We start from the raw sequence: 25771 nt of genomic DNA on the forward strand, positions 1-25771 counted from the left end.
ATTTTGCTACTTGTCATGCATGGCTTAGGGGCCTGTCGCAAATTAAACCGCTATCAGGTGAACTGAAACACAATGTACAAAACTCCCTTATTTAAAATATAGTTTATTTTATTAAGTTGAAAATGAGGTCACATCTTGGCCAAACATTTTACACACGGTACATGTAAAATATGCCATTTGAACAATTTACATTACAAATGTAGTGCTATTATAGAAAGATGTCCTGAACTGTTTCAAAGACTAAGAGCTCTATTCAATCCGTATTGCAGAAGTTCATCGTGACTGAAATTTAAACGCAATGTTCGGAGACTGCATTTACAGTAACCGATGCATGTCAGCGATACAGAATTAAGTCCTAAGGCAACCCTAGCACACTGTTCTTTTAGAGGATGGCAGCAGGCTTTTGTTCCAGCCCACCTCTTACACACCTGACTTAATCAACTTTAATAGTGCTTGACTGGAGAACATGCCTGCACATAGTGTCCTTATAGGAATGGAGTTTCTCCCTTGTACTTACTAACCATTCTGAGACAATCTGCATATTTTTCATTACAGGTCCATGAAAGTATAATCTATGCATTTTTCATAAGAAGCTCATAATTCTGCATTGCAAGAGGTATTTTGAGGTAGACCATGATACACAAGTCAAGCACTGCAAAAGTAAAGGGTTAAGTTAGTAGACACATCGATCTAGAAGCTAAAGCAGATGATCCTATCAGCATGACCACTGATGTGGATGCATCAAGCCAAGTGAGGGCAGTGTACAAACGTAGGTCCCTTACACTCAGGTTGTACAACGCAAAATCAATATTTTACACAAGTTTCTTCACAGAAATGTTTACACCACCATTGTGTGGCTATTTTTCCACAGAAAATCAGGTATAACACATGTTAGCGTTGTGCATCAGTTGTATAACCTGAGTGTGTACGGGACCAAAGTGCTTTGAGTGACCGTGTTAGAGCGGAGATGGTTATATTAGCCATGGTAGGTAGAGGGGCCTTCCCAGTCCTGCACGGTAGACTCTCTGCTGGCCAGCCTCTCCCTGCAGGGGGTCTGACCAGTCATTAAGCGCTTCAGCGTCTCTGAGGTGCCTGGCCTCATCCACGGAGCCCTGAGTGTGTGGGGTGCGAGGGGAAACCTGAGGAGACATATCTTCATCACCAGACAGGTCTGCTGGAAGAGAGAGACCGTAAACAGATATCATCAACCTAACAATGATTCATAGACAGATTTCCCAGGTAAGATGGCTGACAAATTATTCCATTCCGGCACATTGGGGCACTGACAGCCTCAGTTTAATCTTTATACAACACCCACCTCTTCTGAGGCCATGGCGGCTCATAGCCAGCAGCCTCTTGGTCCTATGGTGGTTACGCTCTCTAACATGCTGCTGTGTGTTGAGACTGGCCTCTGACTGGCGGGAGTAGTTCTCTGGATGGCCAACAGGCTCTCTGGAGCTCCCCCGCTCCTAATCAAGCCAGAGCACAAGGTATAATGATGGTAGAGGAATATAGCATTTTCAATGGAGAGCTGCCACTGGCCTCTATCTAAGAAGTGAGGATATATTCATGATGTATGGGTCAGGGGTTGTATGTATCAAGTGTCGATTTGGAAACCATTTATCCTTTTAGATCATGACGAAAAAGATTACAAGGACAAAGGGGACCTGATCCTAGATCAGCCCTCTTACTCTGATGCTTGGAGAATACTGTCCCAGATATTAGAGACTGAACTTTATAGAGGGTTCTTACATTGTGCAGGTCTGCCCTCTTGGCCAGCCTCCTCCTCTCCCTGGCTGAGAGCTGGGGCTTCTGTACAGGTGGGGGGGACACTGGGAAGGCTTCACCCATGGGATCTTGGGGCAAACCACAGGTAAATAGTTAGTGGTGTGCTTCTCAACACTCCTTCCCTTACAACAACTGGTGTACATCCCAAATGGCTCCCTATTGTGTACTACTTTTGACCAGGTCCCATCGGCCTCTCCCATAGGGCTCTGGTCAAAAGTAGCACATTATTTAGGGAACACGGTGCCATTTGGGACACAGCTTTAGTTGTGTGATTCTCAAGGTGCTCAATCCCATACTACACATGATAGTAGTGAACCACCAGAGGCTTTACCAATGAAGGCACTGTCAGACTCCAACAGGGAACCTCTCATAGGATCCCCCACTGCATTCCTCTGGGGAGAAGAGTGTACAGGCATTGTGTCACACACAGACAAGCATGTACTGTACAGCAAAGAGACCACTTTGTGGTTCAGGGCAATAGCTAAACAAACTGGCAAGTAGAAACTCACCAAATAATGGTTTTGTTGCTGGGGTGGTGACAAGTGAAAATAATCTGCAAAATAGAAAGACAAATGATTTCCAAGCCCTTAAAGTGCAAGTACTCCACCTGTAAATATCCTCATGTTAGTGATAAAGCAGTGAACAGAGGTGAATAATGAGTATTTAAGCTGTTAGGTTGATATTGAGTCTGTAGTCAGCGAGTGGAGTTTGATATTGAGAGTGTGTTACTGACCGGCGGCAGGTTTCCTCCTCAGGCTGTTGTTGATCCTGAGTAGCTCCTCCCTGTAGTCTGCCCGTCTCTGGATGTCCACACTCTGTCCATCCCTGTCGCTAGGGGGCTCACAGTAACCATGGCCTTCCACCTCTCTGGAGTCAACATCTGCAGTACAAACAAGCCTTCTCCACTCAATACACGCATGACAATCCCGATCACCCGGGTCAAAAGTAGTACACTAAAAAGGGAGCAGGAAAACGAGTGCAGACACAGCCTTAGTTGCTGCATTTGTTTTGAGCATAGTGTGCTGTTAAAGGGCAAATCCACTACTTTTCAACCTAATTTTCATTATCTCCAGCACAATACCTGTGTAAACACATGTGAAAACAGCATATTTCTACATTTTGTAGAAAAAATTAATCAGAAAAATATCCAATGACATCAAAAGTTACATTTTAAAAACAGTGATGTTCAAACACTAAGATTTGCAGTGCTGTGGGGAACAATAAAATATCCTCCTGGGATTGGAAACTCAGGTTTTAAAGTTTTGAAAATCACTTTGAATCCTACCATGTGATGTGACAATACTTTCTAAAAAATTTAAAATTGTTTCTTAATTAACCACAGATCATAGAAATGCAGTGTTTTTACACATGTGGTTTCATGCTGGAAATTATGAATAGAAGGTTGAAGTGTCAGAATTGCCCTTTTAAGACTTAATCAATGGCCTGGATTACATTCCACATGGCACTCCATTCCATACAGTGCGTTACTTTTAACCTGACCCTATGGGCACTGGTCAAGAGTAGACCACTACATAGGGCATGGGTTCTCAAATGTTTTGGGCCGGGGACCCCTTTAGTGATTACAAATTCAACAGGGACCCCTCATAACTCGAGTGAGATTTAAATAGCAAACAAATCATTTGACCACGACTTTGGCAATGCATGGCCAGATGAACCAAGTCTCGGGCCCTGGGAAGGAACATTTTAAAGGCCCAACTCTTGGCATAGGAAAGAAAATGTTGCAATTTTCAAGCTAATTTCCTGCAATTCTACATGACTCTGTTTTGGTAAAAAAGCTGAGGGTTGGGCCTGGAGAAATGTAACCATTCTCAAATTCATAGACAGTGCTATGGATGCAAGGACAATCCATAATAACAAATGTATAGTTAATGTTTTGAGGCTATACGGTGTTTGTTTACATTTATTTACAAACAGGGGATGTAAAACAAGCTCATATTTTGGATTCGATGGGATACAACAATTAAACCAAGCTCCTGAGGCATTTATAAAATATATATTCTTCAAGAATCAATGGATATATATATACACACGCACAGTTGAAGTCGGAAGTTTACATACACCTTAGCCAAATACATTTAAACTCAGTTTTTCACAATTCCTCACATTTAATCATAGTAAAAATTCCCTGTCTTAAGTCACTCAGGATCACCACTTTATTTTAAGAATGTGAAATGTCAGAATAATAGGAGAGTGATTTATTTCAGCTTTTATTTCTTTCATCACATTGCCAGTGGGTCAGAAGTTTACATACACTCAATTAGTATTTGGTAGCATTGCTTTTAAATTGTTTAACTTGGGTTAAACGTTTCAGGTAGCCTTCCACAAGCTTCCCACAATAAGTTGGGTGAATTTTGGCCCATTCCTCCTGACAGAGCTAGTACAACTGAGTCAAGTTTGTAGGCCTCCTTGCTCGCACACACTTCAGTTCTGCCCACAAATGTTCTATAGGATTGAGGTCAGAGCTTTGTGATGGCCACTCCAATACCTTGACTTTGTTGTCCTTAAGCCATTTTCCACAACTTTGGAAGTATGCTTGGGGTCATTGTCCATTTGCAAGACCCATTTGCGACCAAGCTTTAACTTCCTGACTGATGTCTTGAGATGTTACTTCAATATATCCACAATCTTCTTTCCTCATAATGCCATCTAGTTTGTGAAGTACACCAGTTCCTCCTGCAGCAAAGCACCCCCACAACATGATGCTGCCACCCCCGTGCTTCACGGTTGGGATGGTGTTCTTCGGCTTGCAAGCCTCCCTCTTTTTTCTCCAAACAACGATGGTCATTATGGCCAAACAGTTCTATTATTGTTTCATCAAACCAGAGGACATTTCTCCAAAAAGTACGACCTTTGTCTCCATGTGCAGTTGCAAACCGTAGTCTGGCTTTTTATGGCGGTTTTGGGTCAGTGGCTTCTTCCTTACTGAAGAAGCCTTTCAGGTTATGCCAATATAGGACTCGTTTTACTGTGGATATAGATACTTTTGTACCTGTTTCCTCCAGCATCTTCACAAGGTCCTTTGCTGTTGTTCTGGGGTTGATTTGCAATTTTCGTATCAAAGTACATTCATCTTGAGGAGACAGAACGCGTCTCCTTCCTGACCGGTATGGCGGCTGCATGGTCCCATGGTGTTTATACTTGCGTACCATAGTTTGTACAGATTGTCACGAACCGGCTCAAAGTGCGTAACAAACAAGGAGACAACGTGGAGATAAGGAATAACAAAATATATTTATTTAACTAAAGTAAATCTAAATATAATTAACAATGGTGTGTGTAGTCAGTAGTGTAAGTGAGTAGTTGCGTGCATAAATGTGATAATGAGGGGTGTTGAAAATTGCCGCCACTTCCAAAATCTGTGTCTGCATGGAGAAAGTCTCCTCAATGAATGGGGAAGAGGTGCATTTATCCTGGGACACACCCGAGCCCAGGTGTGTCCCATTTCGCTGACGGCCCTCCCGGCTCCACCCACCGACATCCTATTAAGGAAAACAAGAGCAAAGAGAAACAGTTTGGCAGACAGAGTTGGAGGGTCGTCACAAGATGAACGTGGTACCTTCAGGCGTTTGGAAATTGCTCTCAGGGATGAACCAGACTTCCCATGACGTCAAGCAAAGAGGCACTGAGTTTGAAGCTAGGCCTTGAAATACATCCACAGGTATACCTCCAATTGATTCAAATGATGTCAATTAGCCTACGAGAAGCTTCTAAAGCCATGACATAATTTTCTGGAATTTTCCAAGCTGTTTAAAGGCACAGTCAACTTAGTGTATGTAAACTTCTGACCCCCTGGAATTGTGATACAGTGAATTATAAGTAGTGAATTATAAATGAAATAATCTGTCTGAAAAATTACTTGTCATGCACAAAGTAGACGTCCTAACTGACTTACCAAAACTATAGTTTGTTAATAAGAAATTTGTGGAGTGGTTGAAAAACAAGTTTTAATGACTAAACCTAAGTGTATGTGAAACTTCCGACTTCAACTGTATATCATATTATTTTCATACCGAAAATGGATGTAGCAACTAAGGATTCTAGCTTTAAATTACACCACAAAACATTTTGTGGAATACAAAGTGTTAAAATGTATAATTGGTAGAGCACTGAGGATACTTTTTTTAAATATTTTTTTTTATATATATTTTCAGATCTGGCTACAGACCCCACTTTGACAACCCCTGACATAAGGAATAGGGTGCAATTTGGGACAGGCCCATTATTCAAACAGTCACTGTATATCTTTACCTCTGTATCTGAACTGCAGCGAGTCGTGGATCCTGTGCAGGTTTTTGGGCTCTGTGTTCCTGGAGGAGGGTCTCCTGACGGGGGCCTGCAGCCGCAGTCTGGCCATGTCAAACACATCCACCTGGGGCTGCTCCCTGTCCCTGTGCCTGGACACCAGCACAGTCACATCGTTCAGCGTGTACACACCACACTGGGGCTAACATATAGCCTAGACCAGGGGTCGACAAAAGGTAGTTTTGTTTTTTTTTGGCCCACAAACATTTTTGAATTAATAAAAATGGCGGTCATACCACAGACTCTCAATTGGATATTTAAATGTTCCCCCTTAAACCACTTGAGTGTTGCTTTAGCCATATGCTTAGGGTCATTGTCCTGCTGGAAGGTGAACCTCCATCCCAGTCTCAAATCTCTGGAAGACTGAAACAGGTTTCACTCAAGAATATCCCTGTATTTAGTGCCGTCTATCATTCCTTCAATTCTGACCAGTTTCCCAGTCCCTCCCTGCCATTCTGCCCCACAGCATGATGCTGCCACCCCCATGCTTCACTGTGGGGATGGTGTTCTAAGGTGATGAGAGATGTTGGGTTTGCGCCAGACATAGCGTTTCCCTTGATGGCCAAAAAGCTACATTTTAGTCACATTTGACCAGAGTACCTTCTTCCATATTTTTGGAGAGTCTCCCACATGCCTTTTGGCGAACACCAAATGTGTTTGCAAATTTTTTCTTTAAGCAATGGCTTTTTCCTGACTACTCTTCCGTAAAGCCCAGCTCTGTGGAGTGTACGGCTTAAAGTGGTCCTATGGACAGATGCTGTAGAGCTTTGCAGCTCCTTCAGGGTTATTTCTGGTCTCTTTGTTGCCTCTGATTAATGCCCTCCTTGCCTGATCCCTGAGTTTTGGTGGGCAGCCCACTCTTGGCAGGTTTGTTGTGGTGCCATATTATTTCTATTTTTTTAAATAATGGATTTAATGGTGCTCTGTGGAATGTTCAATGTTGCAGATATTTTTTTATAACCCAACCCTGATCTGTACTTAACAACTTTGTCCCTGACCTGTTTGGAGAGCTCCTTGGTCTTCATGGTGCCACTTGATTGATGGTGTCCCTTGCTTAGTGGTGTTGCAGACTCTGGGGCCTTTCAGAACAGGTGTATTTTTACTGAGATCATATGACACTTAGATTGCACACAGGTGGACTTTATTTAGGGTCTTCATAGCAACGGTGGTGAATACATATGCACGCACCACATTTGTTTTTCATTTATAATTTTTTTGAAACAAGTAAATTTTTCATTTCACTTCACCAATTTGCACTATTTTGTTTGTCGATTACATGAAATCCAACCAAAAATCCATTTAAAATTACAGGTTGTAATGCAACAAAATAGGAAAAATGCCAAGGGGGCTGAATACTTTTGCAAGGCACTGTATCTGTGACCAACAGATGCATACTGTATCTGTATTCCCAGTCATGTGAAATCCATAGATTAGGGTCCAATTAATTTATTTAAATTGACAAATTTCCATATGTAACTCAGTAAAAAAAGTTATTATTTTGCGGATGACAGACATTTAGGGAACGAGGAGGAAGTGCACTAACAACAAAAAAATGGAATGATTTTCTGTGCAAAATTTCCATATGACATCAGTTTGACTGGTTAATAGAAATCTGGGGAAACGACCCAACATGTTTCTGATAAAATGTCAGTTCGGCTTGCACTATTCGCTTTTATGATGCTGATAAAAACAGCATGTCTACAGACAGTATCTAACAGAGCATTCTTATTCTCTCAAGATGCTGAAAGATGAATAATTTCTCCACTGCTGTTCCGGAGTCAAAATGTTGCCTTAATTTGGTGTAGAACTTTACTGCAAGAAATGCTTAATTCTACATGCACTAATATTAAGGCTATGTGAGAGGTTATAGACCTACAGTCAGTGTCCAGATAACCCATCTGAACAGTAGGCTACTGTCCCAGTCTTGTGACTGTTTCTCAAACATTACTTTTCTGACCCTCCCTTCTTATTTATCTTCAACTCTGCATTTCACAGCTTTTCTCTTATTGAATTAAACTCCGACATTGTTCTTTTTGCCTCCAGGATTGATGTTAACTTTCTCTGAGCGTTCCCAAAAGCTTTTGGCGATTGGTGTGTAGGCTATTTGGCACGTGTACAGTTAGGCCCTAAAGCTCTCCGGATATAAATTGCACAAGAACTATACATTTATTGATTTAAGGTATTGTTTTCTGTTTTCAACCCACCCACCCTTCATCTACACAATATTTAATTAGTCTACACCTGTCAGTCCCATGGATATAACCGTGGGGACTGTGGGTTATGAGTCAAACCATGCATCACTAACTCACAGCACTACACACGACCAACAGTGGAGGGCATCACCACACCAGTCTTACCCGTCACTCATAGGAGAGTCCAGCTCCTCCCACTCTGACTGCAGTAGCTGGCCCTCCAGTCGTTTCTGCTCGCTACGCAGCTGTCTACGCAGCTCGGACAGCTCGCTGATCACACCCCGCTGGTCCTCTGGCACAGACACACACGTCAGCATCACAGACGTTGAGAGAAAATTGAGTTTCTACCTGCTGTGTACTGTATTATAGTGTGAGGCAGTGTTACCGGCGGCTCTCAGCTGGTTTCTGCGAGCTGGGACTGGGGGGGACTGGAGGCCTGACAGAGAGCGCTCCTACAGGGGGAAGAGAGGGAGGAAGACAAGATCCAGTCGTTGTGCTCCACTGATACTTCCTCAGTCAAACTATTTCTCTCCATGGTGGTGTGGAAGAGGACATGCTGTGTGCTCTGGAAGTCACTCACAGACAGGGGGACAGTTGTAACGCGATGGCTGTCCATGGACGGAGGTCTGGGGCTGTACTGGGGAGCCTGATGCCTCTTTTGGAGGGTGGGAATGGGGGGAGAGGGCTCCCTTGGTACCTTCAGACAGACAACCACATGAATGTCCTCACTTATCTCATATGAATCTCTCAGGGCCTGCTTCCTGACTAAAAAGCACTTTCAATAGAGATTGTTCATTGAGCATGCTTTTTAATCCAGGACTAGGCTTAATGTCTGAACAGTAAACCTCCTCTCAATGCTCAGAGGGTCAAACAGAGAGCCTTCCATCGAGCTCACCTCCTGTAGGCGTGCCCATCTCTCCTTCTCATCCTGCTTCCTCAGGGCAGAGTTCTCCTTCTCCTCTGCCTCTTTCTTCGTCCTCTCCACCTCTTTCTTTCGCTCCTCAGCCAGACGGATCAGCTCATCATTCTTGGCTTTTTGCTGGAGAAAAAAAACAACTTTGCTCAGTCCCCTGAGTGAATTACAATAAAGATTTGCTGAACTGAATGACTCATGTCAAACGATAGCATTCAGGTGATAGACATGTTACTTGTAGTAGTAGATGAGTATTGCAGTGTAATCTAATGCTACAGCTCCCTTAGTGAACCCAAGTGTGGTCCTTCTGTAGCTCAGTTGGTAGAGCATGGCGCTTGTAACGCCAGGGTAGTGGGTTCGATTCCCGGGACCACCCATACGTAGAATGTATGCACACATGACTAAGTCGCTTTGGATAAAAGCGTCTGCTAAATGGCATATATTATTATTATTATATTAAGCCCTAGTCCAGTTAATACTGACCTCCATCTCCTTGCGTTTCTTCCTGTCCTGTTCTTCTTCATACTCTCTCTGGATGCGCTCCCTCTGCTCAGCCAGCCTCTTCTCCTCCTTCTCCTCCTGCAGCCTCTGGCACTCTCGCTCCTCCGCTTCCTTCCTCCGCTTTTCCTCAATCTTAGGCAGCAGGACAGACAACCAGGGTCATCAGTGAGACAGTCTGTATGCGTGTATCTAATCAGATATCAAAGCTGAGTGTATGGTTAACCAAATCATCAATGCGCATCAGTACAACATTGAGTTTAAGCTCAGGAATAAGCTTTTTTTTTTTTTTAAATGTGACTTCTGATCAAGTTTAGGGGAAGGTTTATGTCTGGTGATAATATGAAAACGCTACTCTAGCCATCACAGTACTGATATGTAACATCCAGTACCTGTTGTTTGAGGTAAGCCTTGTACTTTTCCTGTTCATGGAGCTGCTGTGGTGTGGGCAGGTTCCCAAAAATACTGCCTCTGGCAAACGAAGGGGCCTGAGCAAAACCTGTATAGAGAAACCCACCAGACAAAACAACATAGTAGCTGAACATGACAGTGAGTTGGACAGGATGGTGAAGCTGTAATCGCTCATGGACGGACTACGTAAACATAAATGATACCGTAGGTCTGTCATGATACAAACGGGATATGAGACATGATGAGCAGCATTAGTTCCGGTGCTTAGGTTTTTCGTCACTGGTTATTTGGACAAATCCCAATTTCACAGGTGTTAGCATCTGTTGACTTTCCAAAGCAGAGGGCTAATAGACTTGCTCGTAACTTGCAGAGAGGGTGGAGCTCTTCATTCCGGTTCCGATTCTCGCTCTCTCTCTCTTAACATGCATCGAGCATCTGACCAATTACACAAGACTTTAGTTCTGGATTAACCAAGATTACTGAGGGTGCCACTACCACTTTGGCTTGTTTCCCAAATGGCAGCCTAGACTCGGGCCCATAGGGCTTTGGTCAAAAGTAGTGCACTATGAAGGGAATAGGGTACCTTGTGGGACTCAGATTTCCTCTCGGTCCTTAGAATCACATCAATATGAAAACCACTGTATCTACCTGAGACTCTGTGGGTGGAGGGAGGTCTAGTGTCCTCTCGGGGCACTGCCACGGTGGCTCTTGCACTCTTCTGCCATGTCTCAGGGTTGATGTAGGCCTTTTCATTATGCTTGTGCATCTGGTGCAGATCGGCTGGTAACACAATTCACACGATTATGATTAGCAATATCCTTTACAAAGATTAAAAAACATTACACAATGGCCTTTCTCTGCTATCAGTCTCCAAAACATATGAACTGAAACAAAGTTTAGAGAATATGTGGACCATAGTGTGGAGGAAGGGAAATAACAGGGATATGGTGGAAATTACAAGATTGTTATCATGTTGTTATTGCATCAAATGGTCATTTTATGCAACAGAATAAGGGGTTGTTAGAATGCTCATCTGTGTGTGTTCTACCGAGGATGGACCTCTGGGTGATACCGCATTCCAGAGCATGAGTAAATGTTTCTGTTCTATAAGGTACCCGGGGGAGATGGCTCCAGTATGGAGTTGGGGGGCCAGACCCTGGTCTCCACACAAAGAGTCTTTCCAGCAGATACTGTCTGCTGTGACTTATAAGTATCTTTCATACAAATCTTAACCTTGTAACCCACTCCATATATCTGTTGTGTGTCATGTAGACTGAAGGAGGTTGGACTTTGCTATAAAATGCTGTGGCTCAAACCAGCAGGTTGAGTTCTCAGTGATCACCTCCAGGGGTGGTTACCGACCAGCTCCATTACTGCACTAATTAAATAATACAGTTTGATTGTTTTGAAAAATATCTAAGTCTCTCCTTTTGATTACAATAATTCCACCACAGGAACATACTGATGAGGTTGCCCCCACTGTCTCTGAGAGGGGCTCCTCCTCCTCCTCTCCCCCAGGGGTCATGGTTCTTCATGTCTGCCTCCAGCTTGGCCTCGTAGCGATCTGTCTCCTCCCTGTCCAGCCTCCGCCGCTCTCGTCTCTCCTGGATCTGTAGTCAGGTTAGGACGGAACACTGATCAGAATACCAAATAAGATATTTGTCTATTCATAACGCAAAACCAGTCACAGAGGGCACAGAGGGCAATGGAAGAGTCACAGAGGGCAGTCACAGAGGGCAATGGAAGAGGCTGGAGTGCAATGGTATATTGCTGTTGGAATGTCTAAACATATTCAGTTAAATACGTTTTATAACACTTGTAATATTCTATATCAAGCTACAACTCATCTGTTACCTGGCAAAAAATCTGACTCCTCCCTTTCCTGGGGTCTCCCTGCCGAAATAGCACACTCTGTGACAAAACGCATAGAGACGAAAGATTCTGCTGACTTCCACAATCACATTCTCAATGTACCTGTTGTCTTAGTGCCTCCTTGTAACGTAACACACTCTCTTTAGATGGCTTGACCTGCTCTGCAGGGAATACTCCAATCCCTGAACCCATGGTAGCAGCATTACTGGCAGGTCTGCTGAACAAGAGACAATGTTAATTCACTCTCATGTATTCCTTCTGTTCATTACTATAAAAAGCAGATCAATTTGAAATTATCAATACTATGCAAAAAGGTGGGAAACAGGAGACACAATTGATGTGGTTTGTCACTTTTCATGCCTTACGTAATGAATATCAATGTATCACTGTGAAAAATATCTTCATACAGCCACTAGGAGGCGAGAGAGCGAGACAGCTCAGAGCTGTCCAGACCAGTGCAGACTGCAGCAGTGACTCAGCAGTGAGGGAACAACTCTGACCAGACCCGTGCAGACTGCAGCAGTGACTCAGCAGGGAGTCAACACTCCTGTCTGTCCAGATGGCCAGTGGGCATGACCGTCTCATAACAGAACACTAGCCATCGATAGGGGGAACAGCTCTGTTTGTTCCTTTAGAGGAGGTGCCCCCAACTGGTGAATAGGGGATACACTCATTGTAGGTGTTGGAGAGAGTCCCGATTCTCTAACCTTCTCTAGAAGTGGGCACTCGTTCACTTCCCCATATTCCTCACAGCAGTCCATTCCTTTTCAATCAATGAGGGGGAGTGTACAAGTGCACACTTCAGGAGAACGGTAGATAATCAGAATGTAGCCTAGGTGTTGAAGGGAAGAGAAAGGATGAGATTGGTACAACACATACTGTGGAGGGGGCTCTGGATGGCTGCTCCCATTGTAATTGCTGTGAGGGCTGTATTGACCCATCTGGCTGGGGTGAGGCCCTGCAGGAGGAAGGCCGAGGTAGGACATGGGCTGCACCTCTCCTGTCAGCGGGATCTGACCATCTAACATAGAAACACAGAACACTCATTATGCTGGATCAGAGAACACATGTATTATATTCCAAAATGTGCACACTACTTAGTATGAAGTGATGCATTGGTTATGCATACTAAATAGTATGCTAGTATGGACATTGGGACAGAGTAAATTGTTTTCACTCCAGCAAACATCCATTCATTTTTTTTGTAAGTGTATTGTAACATGGAACTCTATTAATGTGTTAATATAGACTATATGCTAAGGACCCTGGAACTAAACACCTCCCTCTGCAACTGGATTCTGGACTTCCTGACGGGTCAGGAAGTCCAGGTAGAAATGGTAGGTAACAACACATCCACCACGCTGATCCTCAACACGGGGGCTCCTCGGGTGTGTGCTCAGGCCCCTCCTGTACTCCCTGTTCACTCATGTCTGCATGCCAAGGCACGACTCCAACACCATCATTAAGTTTTCCGATGACAACAGTGGTAGGACTGATCACCAACAGCGATGAGACAGCCTATAGTGAGGTCAGCGACCTGGCTGTGTGGTGCCAGGACAACAACCTCTCCCTCAACATGATCAAGACAAAGGAGATGATTGTGGACTACAGGAAAAGGAGGACCGAGCACGCACCCATTCTCATCGACGGGGCTGCAGTGGAGCAGGTTGAAAGCTTCAAGTTCCTTGGTGTCCACATCACCAACAAACTAACATGGTCCAAGCACACCAAGACAGTCATGAAAAGGGCACGACAAAACCTATTCTCCCTCAGGAGACTAAAAATATTTGGCATGGGTCCTCAGATCCTCAAAAGGTTCTACAGCTGCACCGTTGAGCGCAATACTGGTTGTATTATTGCCTGGTATCACAACTGCTCGACCTCAAACCGCAAGGCACTAGTGTGTACGGCCCAGTACATCACTGGAGCCAAGCTTCCTGCCATCCAGGACCTGTATACCAGGCGGTGTCAGAGGAAGGCCCTAAAAACTGTCAAAGACTCAAGCCACCCTAGTCATAGACTGTTCTCTCTGCTACCGCACGGCAAGCGGTACCGGAGCGCCAAGTCTAGGTTCAAGAGGCTTCTAAACAGCTTCTACCCCCAAGCCATAAGACTCCTGAACATCTAATCAAATGACTACCAACACTATTTGCATTAAACCCCCCCCCCTCTTTTACACTGCTGCTATTCTGTTTATTATCTATCCATCGTCACTAACTCTACCTACATGTACAGCTCAATTACCTCGACACCGGTGCCCCCGCACATTGACTCTGTACTGGTACCCCCTGTATATAGCCTCGCTTTTGTTATTTTACTGCTGCTCTTTAATTATTTCTTACTTTTATATGTATTTTTCTTAAATGCATTGTTGGTTAAGGGCTTGTAAGTAGTTCACTGTTGTATTTGGCATGTGACAAATAAAATTTGATATATAGACTGGTAGGTAGGTGGTGCTTACAGTAGGCCAGGTTAGGGTCCAGTGGGTTCCTTGCACCATAGTAGAGATGGGCCTCATCATAGGGACTTCTATATGCATCTGCCAATGTGGATGGTGGATGAGGAAGGAAACCTGCCATCCTGAAACTCAAAATCATACAGCAATGTTAAATTGTCAGACAAAAAAATAATGTAGTGAATTTATCAGATTGAAAACACACCTGGTCTATTCAAAATGGCACCCTTTTTCCTATATAGTGCACCACTTTTGACTGGAGCCCGGGTGCCATTTGAGACGCAGGCCATGATTAATGTCATAGCAACCTAGGTGGCAGGTAGCCTAGTGGTTTGAGCGTTGGGACAGTAAGTGAAAGGTTGCTGGTTCGAATACCTGACAAGGTGAAACATTTGTCGATCTGCCTTTGAGCAAGGCACTTAACCCTAATTTGCTGCAGAGGTGCCATACTACTATGGCTGACCCTGTAAAACAACATTTCACTCTACCTTTCCAGTGTAACGTTATGTGACAATCTTTTTTTTGTTTTACCTGGGAGTGTCCATGCTCCTGTGAATGGCCTGGCTATAAGGGGAGGTGCCTCCACTGTTGAGGCCCAGGGTGTGGCTGTAGTCCAGCAGAGGTGACTGGAAGGCCACGCAGGGCTGCTCAGGGGGAAGCCTCTCTCTGTTTTCCTCACTGGGTCTCTCATTCAACTCATCCCCTGGTAGGTCCACAGCTTGGCCTGGTGGGTACCAGCTGTCTTTTCTCTTTCTGGCATGGTCATCACTATTCACTGCTCCAAACTGTTTGATCCGATCTGCCTTTTCCTCCGGGTCAGTTGTCCCTGTCACAGCAACTCTGAGCTCTAAATCCTTCTCCCTAATACGACAAAGGACATAACACACAGCTCATATGAGGTATCCATATCTGTGTTTGAAAACCTTTGTCTATCTTAGTGCGATGGGCTACATGATGTACATAGACGCCTTTTAGCAGCATTGTGGTCGGAAGTAGATTTGTTTAAGCTGCGTTTACACAGGCAGCCCAATTCTGATAATTTTGAATCTTATTTTACTCCATATATGAACAACTTACAGATGCAACTTATTTTACCTTCAACTAGGCAAGTCAGTTAAGAACAACATTTTCAATGACTGCCTAGGAACAGTGGGTTAACTGCCTTGTTCAGGGGCAGAACGACAGATTGTTTTACCTTGTCAGCTCGGGGATTTTATCTTGCAACCTTTCGGTTACTAGTCCAACGCTCTAACCACTAGGCTACCCTGCCGCCCAATGACTTAATCTCATCTGCCCAGACAGGCATGCTCACAACCCCATCCCTAGTGCCTGCATTATTTTCCATTTGGCCTTAAAATGTTTTTCTCGTCGCCCATACTATTTCAATAATTATTGGCAAAAGATCTGATTTGTCAAAATATCAGAATTGGGTTGCCTGTGTAAAGGCAGCCTTATAATCAAATCTACCTCAGACTACAAAGCTGCTAAAATGTAGCCCATCTCACTAAGATGGAAAATGTAAGGGTTTGTTCTTCATTGGACAGCAGGATCAAACGCAGATATTGACACCCACCTCTTCTTATTCCTTTGCTGTTCAGCTATCTGCTCCTGCAGCTCATGCCTGTACCTCTCCTTCCTTCCCTGCAAGGCAGCAGCTGCATCTGCAGCCCCTGTCAGACATGCCATGTCACCACATTTGAGGAATATCATCAAATGTTCAATTCGTCCAACAACAAAAAACACAGTAGTTAATCTTAGTAATGAACTTCAGAACAGAGTGGGTCTTACCAATCATAAGCCCGGTAACAAATTCAACCTCGTCCTTCTTGGTAGAGGATCTGGATCTTCCACTGGGTCTCATCCCTGCTGGTACCTGCAGCCTGGCAGATAGGACGTCAATCAGCACTCACAGTACACTCATCATACCTCACAGACGATTGTCTCTCGGTATTCTTCAATGTTTGTTTAGTGAGCGAGTGGTTGAATTGTGTGAGTGAAGTTGAGTGCAGAGGGTAACAAAATGCTTAAGATCCACTATTGGTTTGTCTGATTTCAGGCCGGCTTGGAATTTAATATGATCTTATTGTACGAGCGGAATCTAAATCAACAAGCCATGAGCCAGCTACAGTGTGACATCAGACCTTTCATCTGTCCTTTTCCATCCAATGTCCTTAAAATTGAAACCAAAAAATGTGTTTTATCCAGATTAAAGTTGATATTTTGTCTACTGTTTACATACATTTACATAGAGAAAATGCACTGCATTATAAAATCCATAACAAAAAGAGAGACATGGCAGTCCAATCATGTTCACTTGTCCAAATTGGTTTTAGCACATTCCTTTGGAAGTTAAAGTTATCAAAATTATAGTTATAGTGATTTAGTACAACTTCACGTACTTGGGTTTGGAGGTTGGAGAGGATGTCCCCCGGCTTGCCTCCAAATAATCCTCATCAGGAACAACAGACCCGTTAGTCTCCTTCCTGTCTGCATATTGACTACTCTCTGTGTAGTCAGGCAGTTCAGCACCTCTGTCCCTGAGCCTTGATATGTCCCTGGGCAAAAAAGAGGAAGACAATGAAAAATACTTTTTCAAAACATAGACATAAAAACATACTGCAAATACCATGTCAGTAGGAATAGTTAACCAATTACATAGCTAAACACTGAAACCATTAAAGGTAAGTGTAACATCATTAACAAGTTGGGCCAACAGGGAATGGGTGGAGGGAGGGGATAAAATGTCATTTGTTTTAATATTATTTCATATTGTATATTTATGCCTTTTTCTTTGTTTGCTGTTCAGGTAAGAAAAAACGGTATATTTGTAATTACACATGACAAGAATTGCACGACAATGTGGCACCGTGACTAGGAACATGGACGTGTACAAACAGACTGCCTATGACCTCCGTAAATCAAGAGGCAAATCGACAGTACAGGGACAAAGTGGATTCGCAATTCAACGGCTCAGACACGAGATATATGTGGAAGGGGCTCCAGACAATCACGAATTATAAAATGGAAAGCTAACCACGTGGAAGATACTGACGCCTCGCTCCCAGACAAGCTAAACACCTTCTTCGCCCGAAAACATTAAGCCGCTGACACGGGCCCCCGCTGCTCACGAGAACTGTCTGCTCTCCTTTGCAGTGGTCATTTAAGTGTGTTAACCCTGCCGGCCCAGACAGCGTCCAAAACACTGCCTTATCCCACCTGGACAAGAGAAATACCTAATGTAAGAATGCTTTTCATTGACTACAGCTCAGCCTTCAACACCATAGTGCGCTCCAAGCTCATCACTAAGCTCAGGACCCTGGGTCTGAACCCCGACCCTATGCAACTGGGACCGGGATTTCCTGACCGGCCGACCCCAAGTGGGGTCAGAGGGGCCCCACAAGGGGAGCGTGCTCAGCCCTCTCCTGTACTCCCTGTTAACTCATGACTGCATGGCCACGCACGTCTCCAAATCAATCATCAAGTTTGTTGACGACACAATAGTGGTAGACCTGATTAACAACAACAACTAGACAGCCTTCAGGGAGGAGATGAGAGCCCTGGCTGAGTGGTGCCAGGAAAATAACCTCTCCCTCAATGTCAACAAACAGGAGCTGAATGTGGACGACAGGAGACAGCAGAGAGCACATCCCCATCGGCGGGCTGCAGTGGAGTTCCTCGGTGTGCACATCACTTACAACCTGAAATGGTCCCTTGACACAGTGTGTAGAAGGTGCCAAATCACCTCTTCAACCTCAGGAGGCTGAAGAGGTTCGGCTTGGCCCCCAAGACCCTCACAAACTTCTACAGACACACCATTAAGAGCATCCTGTCGTGCTGTATCACTGCCTGGTACGGCAATTGCAACATCCGCAACCACAGGGCCCTCCAGAGGGTGGTGGTGCGGTCAGCCCAACGAATCATCGGGGGCACACTTCCTGCCCTCCAGGACATCTACAGCACCCAGTGTCATAGGAAGGCCAAGAAGATCATCAAGGACCCCAGCCCCGTTCACCCCGCTACCATCTAGGAGGTGGAGACGGTGCAAGTGCATCAAAGCTGGGACAGAGAGACTGATGAACAGCTACTATCTCCAGGACATCAGACTGTTAAACAGTCACCACTAGCTGGCCTCCGCCCAGTACCCTGCCCTGAACCTTAGTCACAGCTACCACCCAGTACTCTACACTGCACCTTAGAGACTGCTGCTGTATGTACATATTAAAGTGACCAGTGTTCAATAACTGTTCACATACGGTTTTATCCACTTTATCTATATACTGTATTCCAGTCATGTTTCATCCTATAAAACTACTGCTGTACACACCTCTTCTATTCATATACTATCTAAAAGTCACCATTGGTGATTTATCAATATATTGATAAAAGTCACCTTGTCCGAGAGAGATTTATATTGTCATCAAAACGGTAGGGTAAGCCTACATGAAACACAACCCTTATTTTAAGTGTTTCTAAAATTCCTTATGGGAAAAATTCATGGTGGAAAAACTATTGGAACCAATTCTCTGTTTGACTGCAAGGTTTTAAGGGTATTATGACACCTCCATTATGGAATTAGGTTTTTAGAAATGTTTATAGATTAATAAAAAATGAAAATCTGAAATGTCAAGTCAATAAGTATTCAACCCCTTTTATGACAAGCGTAAATAAATTCAGGAGTAAAAATTTGCTTGATAAGTTGCATGGACTAACTCTGTGCAATAATGTGTTTAACATGATTTTGAATGACTGCCCCATCTCTGTAATCCCCACATACAGGTAATTGTGAGGTCCCTCAGTCAAACAGTGCATCTCAAGCACAGATTCAACCACAACGACCAGGGAGGTTTTCCAATGCCTTGCAAAGATGGACACCTATTGGTAGATAAAAATACATTAAAAATATCACATTGAAAATCCCTTTGACCATAGTTAAGTTCTTAATTACACTTTGGATGGTGTATCCATACAACCAAGTCACTACAAAGATAAGTGTGTTTTTCCTAACTCAGCTGACGGAGAGGAAGGAAACCACTCAGGGATTTCACCATGAGGCCAATGGTGATTTTAAACCAGTTAGAGTTAAATGGCTGTGATAGGAGATAACTGAGGATGGATCAACAACATTGTAGTTACGCAATACTGACCTAAATAACAGAGTGAAAAGAAGGAAGCCTATACAGAATACAAATATTCCAAAACATGCATCTTGTTTGCAATAAGGCACTAAAACTGCAAAAAATGTGGCAAAGAAATTAACTTTATGTCCTGAATACAAAGCATTATGTTTGGGGCACTTCCAATAGAACACGTCACTGAGTGCAACCCTTCATATTTTAAAACATGGTGGTGGCTGCATTATGTTATGGGTATGCTCTTCATCGGCAAGGGAGTTTTTTGGGGGATAAAAAGAAAAGGAAAAGAGCTAAGCACAGGTGAAGTCCTAGAGGAAAACCTGGTTCAGTCTGCTTTCCAACAGACACTGGGAGACAAATCCACTTTCATCAGGACAATAACCTAAAACACAAGGCCAATTATACACTGGAGTTACTTACCAAAACAACATTGAATGTTCCTTAGTGGCCTAGTTACAGTTTTAATTTAAATCACTTGAAGTTCTATGGCTGTCTAGCAATAATCAACAACCAACTTGACAGAGCTTGAAGAATTTTAAAAAGGGGAAATATTGTGCAATCCAGGTTTGCAAAGCACTTAAGAGACTTGCCCAGAAAGACTCACAGCTGTAATCAATGCCAAAGGTGATTCTAAGATGTATGGACTCTGGGTTGAATAATTATCGAATAACATATGTTTTATTTCTATTAATAAATAAAAAGTTCAATTTTCTTCCACTTTGACATTGAAGTATTTTGTGTTGATTTTTGACAAAAAAAAAAAAATTAAATCCATTTTAATCCAACTTTGTAACTACACAATTAAGAAAGTCAAGTGTATGAATACTTTATGAAGGTACTGTATTTATATTCTGGTCTCTGACATTGCTTGCTCTGATATGAATTAATTTATTTAATATTTTTGGATTAGTTGTGTATTGTTTTGTATTGCTAGGTATTACTGCTCTGTTGGAGCTAGAAAACATAAGCATTTCGCTGCACAGGTGATAAAATCTGCAAATCTGGGTACGCGACCAATAAATATTGATTTGTTTTGACCTTATGTCCAAAAATATTTTATTTTAATCACATAGGAAGTGTTTTTTTTTTTTAATACCTTAAGTCTGTTTTGTAGTGTCTTTGCCACGTCCTCTCTTCTCTCTCTAGCCTCATCTGCCTTGGTCTCCTTCTCATCATCAGATCCAGCTCTTCCTCTGTGAGGTCTGCCTCCGAGTCAAAGTCCACTCTCACCAACCTGGCCCTCTCTCTGGGAAGCAGCAGCTCATCCTCAGGCCACAGGCCCTCCATCCTCCTGCCCTCCACTAGGCAGCGTCCTCCCCTGTGCAGTCCCCTCCTTCCTTCTGTCAGCGTGGCTGCGTCTCTCATGGAGGGGGCCTGCTTGGGGTGCACCGGGGGTCGGGGGCTGCAGTGGACAACAGGTACTTCTGGAGGAGCTCTGAGAGAAGCAAGCTGCTCCTGTGTGTATGAGGGGGAAAGGACAGCTTAAAAATGATCGACTTTTCGTTCCAAGCACACGTTTTACTTGCAGAAGATAGAGTTGAGCACGTTCTCTTAAGACATGTTTAAGATGACCTGACGTCTAAAGTTCTTTCTCTCTCAATGAACTCTAAGCGGCTTCAGTTGACTGAGCATGGTATAAAAATAGGCTATATGCAGAACTGTCTAGGTTACCTTAGCAGCTCTCCTCTCACCAATGGGAAGGGATGGATCTGGTTCTGCAGCATTGAGATGTTTTTTCTATAATTAAGGAACAAAATTGGCCAAATCAGCCCATATCAGAGATTGTAAAAAAATATATACATATTTGGTAGAAAAATATTTGGAAGATAACTGCACTGACTCCTTGCATCCACAACATTCCAGTAAATCTTGTGGCCCATGCATGGATGCTGACAGGTTACAAAGTAGTAAAAACTATATAACTTTTGGCATGGGTAATATTATTACCTGAGCCACGTAGCGTCTGTAGTCCAGACGGAGCTCTTGCTGTAACTTCTGTTTCTTCCTCTCATAGTCTTCACCCAAAGGTAAACTTAGACAACAATTCTCCTCTGAAAAACAGGATGGCATACATGAAATAAGGCCTCCCAACAGCCAGGATTTAGAACTACCACAAAGTGCTTACAAATTGGGTTTATAACTTCAAATCTATACTGTACCCTTCCCTTGTTCTGTGGCTGACTTAAATGTTTGGATATTTGTGAATGTGGGGTCATGGGCCTTGTAGTCTTTTGTCTGTTGATCAGTAAATACGTCACAGGTCAGAAAATTGCAATAATTTGTTCAGCTGTCACCAAATACATAAAGTAGCATGCATTGCACTCATGTCCAAGTCCAACATTTTCAGTATTCTAGCACCACAGTAAAAGGAGCATTGAAACACACCCTTATTTCAAGGGAAGGTGGATCCTGTTCCAAGCTGGCTTTATCCTCTGCCACTCTGTCCTTCTGTTGCTGGATGAATTTCTCAAGTTCATCATCCATCTCCATTTATAATACAGGCTCACTGAAAAAGACAGTGACAAAATGTCAAATGTATAAATACAGCTCAACTGTACTAGCAACGTACACACAGTATAACGTTATCTAGCTACTAAACAGACACTTCAATGTTTCTGTGAAATGGTTCAAATAGAGATGATGTTGACGTTTGCAAGAAAGGTCTTGAATTGTAAACATTTGGGCGCTACTGGTAGCTAACTGGCTACGTTATCGTACAGTAGCAGCTAGGTAACGTTAGCTAGGTAGCTAGCATGACTGTAACTAAACCATCTACGTATGCCGTTGTAATTTCCTCTGATCATCTCATTACCAAAATGTAGCAATGACCCACTGTCTCTTTAATTTCCGTTGTCAAGCAACCACTGAACACAAAATCATGTTTTAGCGAGAGACATGTGGTCGTACTTCGTAACTCTTGCGTTGTTAATTAAACAGAAAATAGAAAATCCAGTCAGCGGTGCCGTTGATTTGTGTTTATTCTGACTATAGACAGAAGGAAGCGCATAAAAAAACACACATTAGGGCCAGGCACTGGTTTTAGCTAACTAGCACTTAAACCATACCTAGCTAGCTAACAAGCAAACTGACGTTAACGTTACACGAAAACATGAATACGTTTACGAGTAAGCGAACATGCCAGATTCTCATTATAAACTCAATTAGCTAGCTAACGGAAGTTAGTTGGCCAGCTAACCTGTTTGCTAGCTCACGCAACAACGACAAATGAATGCAAGTCCTGCGTTAACTGGAAAACTGTTGCTGAGTTTCCTAACACGCCAAGTGAAATATTAAAATGGCATAAACAATACTCACCATTTGAGCAACCAAGTTAGCTAGCGAACTTGCTAACATTTGCTACTCAGGTAGCTAAAGCTACAAGGCAACAGCTGCCAAATGGCAACAGCAAAGATTATGGATATACTGCCAAGATACACGTTTCTCCGCCCTAACAATAGAGCCCCACAGTACGAGTCATAATCAAATGTTCCCTCTAACATGAGCAAATGTCAGGTCTTGGACCTTGTGAAATTGCTATGCAATTTCCGGCGAGCGTTTACTGTACCCGTTTTAATTTACTGTTCTAACAGTGGCCAATCAGGCTACTGTGGCTAACTGATCATAATGTAGGCCTACCAGGGGCCTAGCATAAAAAACAATGAAGAAAATGCATCACATAACATTTTAAAATGGAAATAGCAGTTCTATCATTCAGCATACAGTATCAACCAATGTGTGGTGTTCAATGTAGGCCTAAATTCGATGTGGCTTTCCGTCCAACATCTCAGACCCTATCAAATCATCAAAAAAATAATAATGCATGTTCAACCGTTTCCTCTACCACTCATCCATTACACATTCCAGTACCATGTTAACCTATTAATTTCCAATATTAATTAAATCCCGTATGCCCTAATCACATCCTACACAACATCCTCCCTTCTGTTCCCATGACATGACACTATCTCCCGTACAGATTTCTTTGTACTATATAACACATTTCTGCCCTTACTACTTTCATCCCATTGTCTCTGCCAGAAACCTAACCCATTTTTACAAATCAATGTTTTAATTTCCCCTCTACCCAACTACACATTTAGTCTTGTTTTGCACACTTTGTACAAAATAATAAAATGCAGTACTACAGGATATATTTCTGAACGTAGCTCTTTATTAGCTTAGCTATAACTGGCATGTTCACGTATCGCCAACCAGGATCAAACTGCCGATGACCTTACCATTTGGGTGATCAATATGATATGGCGGTAAAATTTATCCAGTATGTTTACACATATGAATATTACACCTTTATATCCACAAAATTATTTTTCACTGCTCTTTTTGTTATTATATCTACTATATAATTTCCATAAACACCTGTATGAGCCGGAATCCAACATTACTGAATTTCAATAGCATTTCAATGTAATCCCCAACAACATCATCATCATTATTATTATTTATAACCATAAATCCTCATGTTCTGACTTTCAAGCAGTTTAAAAGGAACATTGGTCATATCAGTCAAACAAGGAAATGGTTCCAATCGTTTTTTCCACCATTAATTTTTCCCATAGGGGATTTTAGAAACACTTAAAATAAGGGCTGTGTTTCTTGTAAGCTTACCCTGATGTGACGTTTTAATAACTAGATCTCTCTCTAGGACAAGGTTACTTTTATCAATAGAGTCACCTGTATTTACCTAATAGCTAATGTGGCTATCATAAAGAACTACAAATGCCATGATGACCTGGACGAGACTGACAAATCGAGGCAAAGGTAAGACTCTGGATAACTAAAGGTCCTCAATGATGTCCCCATTGCCCTTGATTCCAAGCAATGTTGTGATGCTATTTTTATTGACTTGGACAAAGCTTTTGATACGGTAGACCATTCCATTCTTTTGGGCCGGCTAAGGAGTATTAGTGTCTCTGAGGGGTCTTTGGCCTTGTTTGCTAACTTTCTCTCTCAAAGAGTGCTGTCTCAGCCACTGCCTGTCACCAAGGGAGTACCCCAAGACTCAATCCTAGGCCCCACACTCTTCTCAATTTACATCAACAACATAGCTCAGGCAGTAAGAAGCTCTCTCATCCATTTATATGCAAATTATACAGTCTCATACTCAGCTGGCTCCCCAGATTTTGTGTTAAATGCAGTGCACTGTCCTAACCTTAACCTTGTTGTGAGCACAAAACAAAGGTATTGGTTTGGTAAAGAATGCTGCAGGCTAAATCATCTCAAATACTTGGGAGATGGCTTGGTCCTTCTCTTAGCACATATTGTGCAGGCTAAGTTAAATCTAGACTTGGTTTCTCCTCTTTTTCACCCCAGCTGCCAAACTAACCCTGATTCAGATGGCCATCTTACCCATGCTAGATTACGGAGACATAATTTATAGATCGGCAGGTAAGGGTGCTCTCGAGTGGCTAGATGTTCTTTACCATTCGGCCATCAGATTTGGCACCAATGCTCCTTATAGGACACATCACTGCACTCTATACTACTCTGTAAACTGGTCATCTCTGTATACCCGTAGCAATATATAGCAGTATACCCCTTAGGCCTCACTCCCCCCTATCTGAGATACAGTTGAAGTCAGAAGTTTACATACACCTTAGCCAAATACATTTAAACTCAGTTTTTCACAATTCCTGACATTTAATCCTAGTAAAAATTCCCTGTCTTAGGTCAGTTAGGATCACCACTTTATTTTAAGAATGTGAAATGACACAATAATAGTAGAGAGAATGATTTATTTCAGCTTTTATTTCTTTCATCACATTCCCAGTGGGTCAGAAGTTTACATACACTCAATTAGTATTTAGTAGCATTGCCTTTAAATTTTTGGTTGAAACATTTCCGGTAGCCTTCCACAAGCTTCCCACAATAAGTTTAGTGAATTTTGGCCCATTCCTCCTGACAGAGCTGGAGTAACTAAGTCAGGTTTGTTGGCCTCCTTGCTCGCACAAGCTTTTTCAGTTCTGCGCACACATTGTCTCTGGGATTGAGGTCAGGGCTTTGTGATGGCCACTCCAATACCTTGGCTTTGTTGTCCTTAAGCCACTTTGCCACAACTTTGGAAGTATGTTTGTGGTCATTGTCCATTTGGAAGGCCCATTTTTCGACCAAGCTTTATCTTCCTGACTGATGTCTTGAGATGTTGATTCAATATATCCACATAATTTTC

General features: G+C 42.9%; 1 protein-coding gene across 10 annotated transcripts; it reads right to left on the reverse strand.

Annotated features, from left to right (window-relative positions):
- Nucleotides 1-85: 85 nt before the first annotated feature.
- Nucleotides 86-23545, reverse strand: LOC118394612 (centrosome and spindle pole-associated protein 1-like). 10 transcript variants are annotated; one of them, XM_035787994.2, is made up of 29 exons: nucleotides 22900-23545; nucleotides 21970-22090; nucleotides 21744-21819; nucleotides 21532-21635; nucleotides 21256-21321; nucleotides 20681-21039; nucleotides 16852-17007; nucleotides 16241-16332; nucleotides 16026-16122; nucleotides 14984-15313; nucleotides 14459-14577; nucleotides 12877-13018; nucleotides 12100-12214; nucleotides 11980-12018; nucleotides 11588-11735; nucleotides 10774-10905; nucleotides 10107-10213; nucleotides 9700-9849; nucleotides 9199-9342; nucleotides 8884-9000; nucleotides 8689-8755; nucleotides 8469-8595; nucleotides 6058-6203; nucleotides 2522-2668; nucleotides 2298-2341; nucleotides 2120-2180; nucleotides 1753-1856; nucleotides 1319-1469; nucleotides 86-1174 (listed from the first exon to the last, which is right to left on the reverse strand). In XM_035787994.2, the coding sequence occupies exons 2-29, from the start codon at nucleotides 22072-22074 to the stop codon at nucleotides 972-974; spliced, it is 3648 nt and encodes a 1215-aa protein (XP_035643887.1). In that variant the 5' UTR covers nucleotides 22075-22090; nucleotides 22900-23545; the 3' UTR covers nucleotides 86-971. The 10 variants fall into 10 exon arrangements, 9 of the variants coding, with proteins under 9 accessions (XP_035643887.1, XP_035643884.1, XP_035643886.1 ...); XM_035787991.2 differs by having other exon boundaries at nucleotides 12100-12211; nucleotides 14459-14583; XM_035787993.2 differs by having other exon boundaries at nucleotides 86-1171; nucleotides 14459-14583.
- Between the last annotated feature and the right edge of the window lie 2226 nt (nucleotides 23546-25771).

The sequence above is a fragment of the Oncorhynchus keta genome, chromosome 15, assembly GCF_023373465.1.
Source record: "Oncorhynchus keta strain PuntledgeMale-10-30-2019 chromosome 15, Oket_V2, whole genome shotgun sequence".
NCBI classification, from domain to species: domain Eukaryota; kingdom Metazoa; phylum Chordata; class Actinopteri; order Salmoniformes; family Salmonidae; genus Oncorhynchus; species Oncorhynchus keta.

Excerpts from the sequence above, each read along its gene's own strand:
- LOC118394612 (XM_035787989.2), bottom strand. The coding sequence starts at position 22,074 with ATGGAGATGGATGATGAACTTGAGAAATTCATCCAGCAACAGAAGGAC. Across the intron at positions 21,322-21,531 it reads ACAGACGCTACGTGGCTCAG|AAAAAACATCTCAATGCTGC; the intron begins GTAATAATATTA and ends CCTTAATTATAG. Across the intron at positions 16,123-16,240 it reads TGTTACCGGGCTTATGATTG|GGGCTGCAGATGCAGCTGCT; the intron begins GTAAGACCCACT and ends CATGTCTGACAG.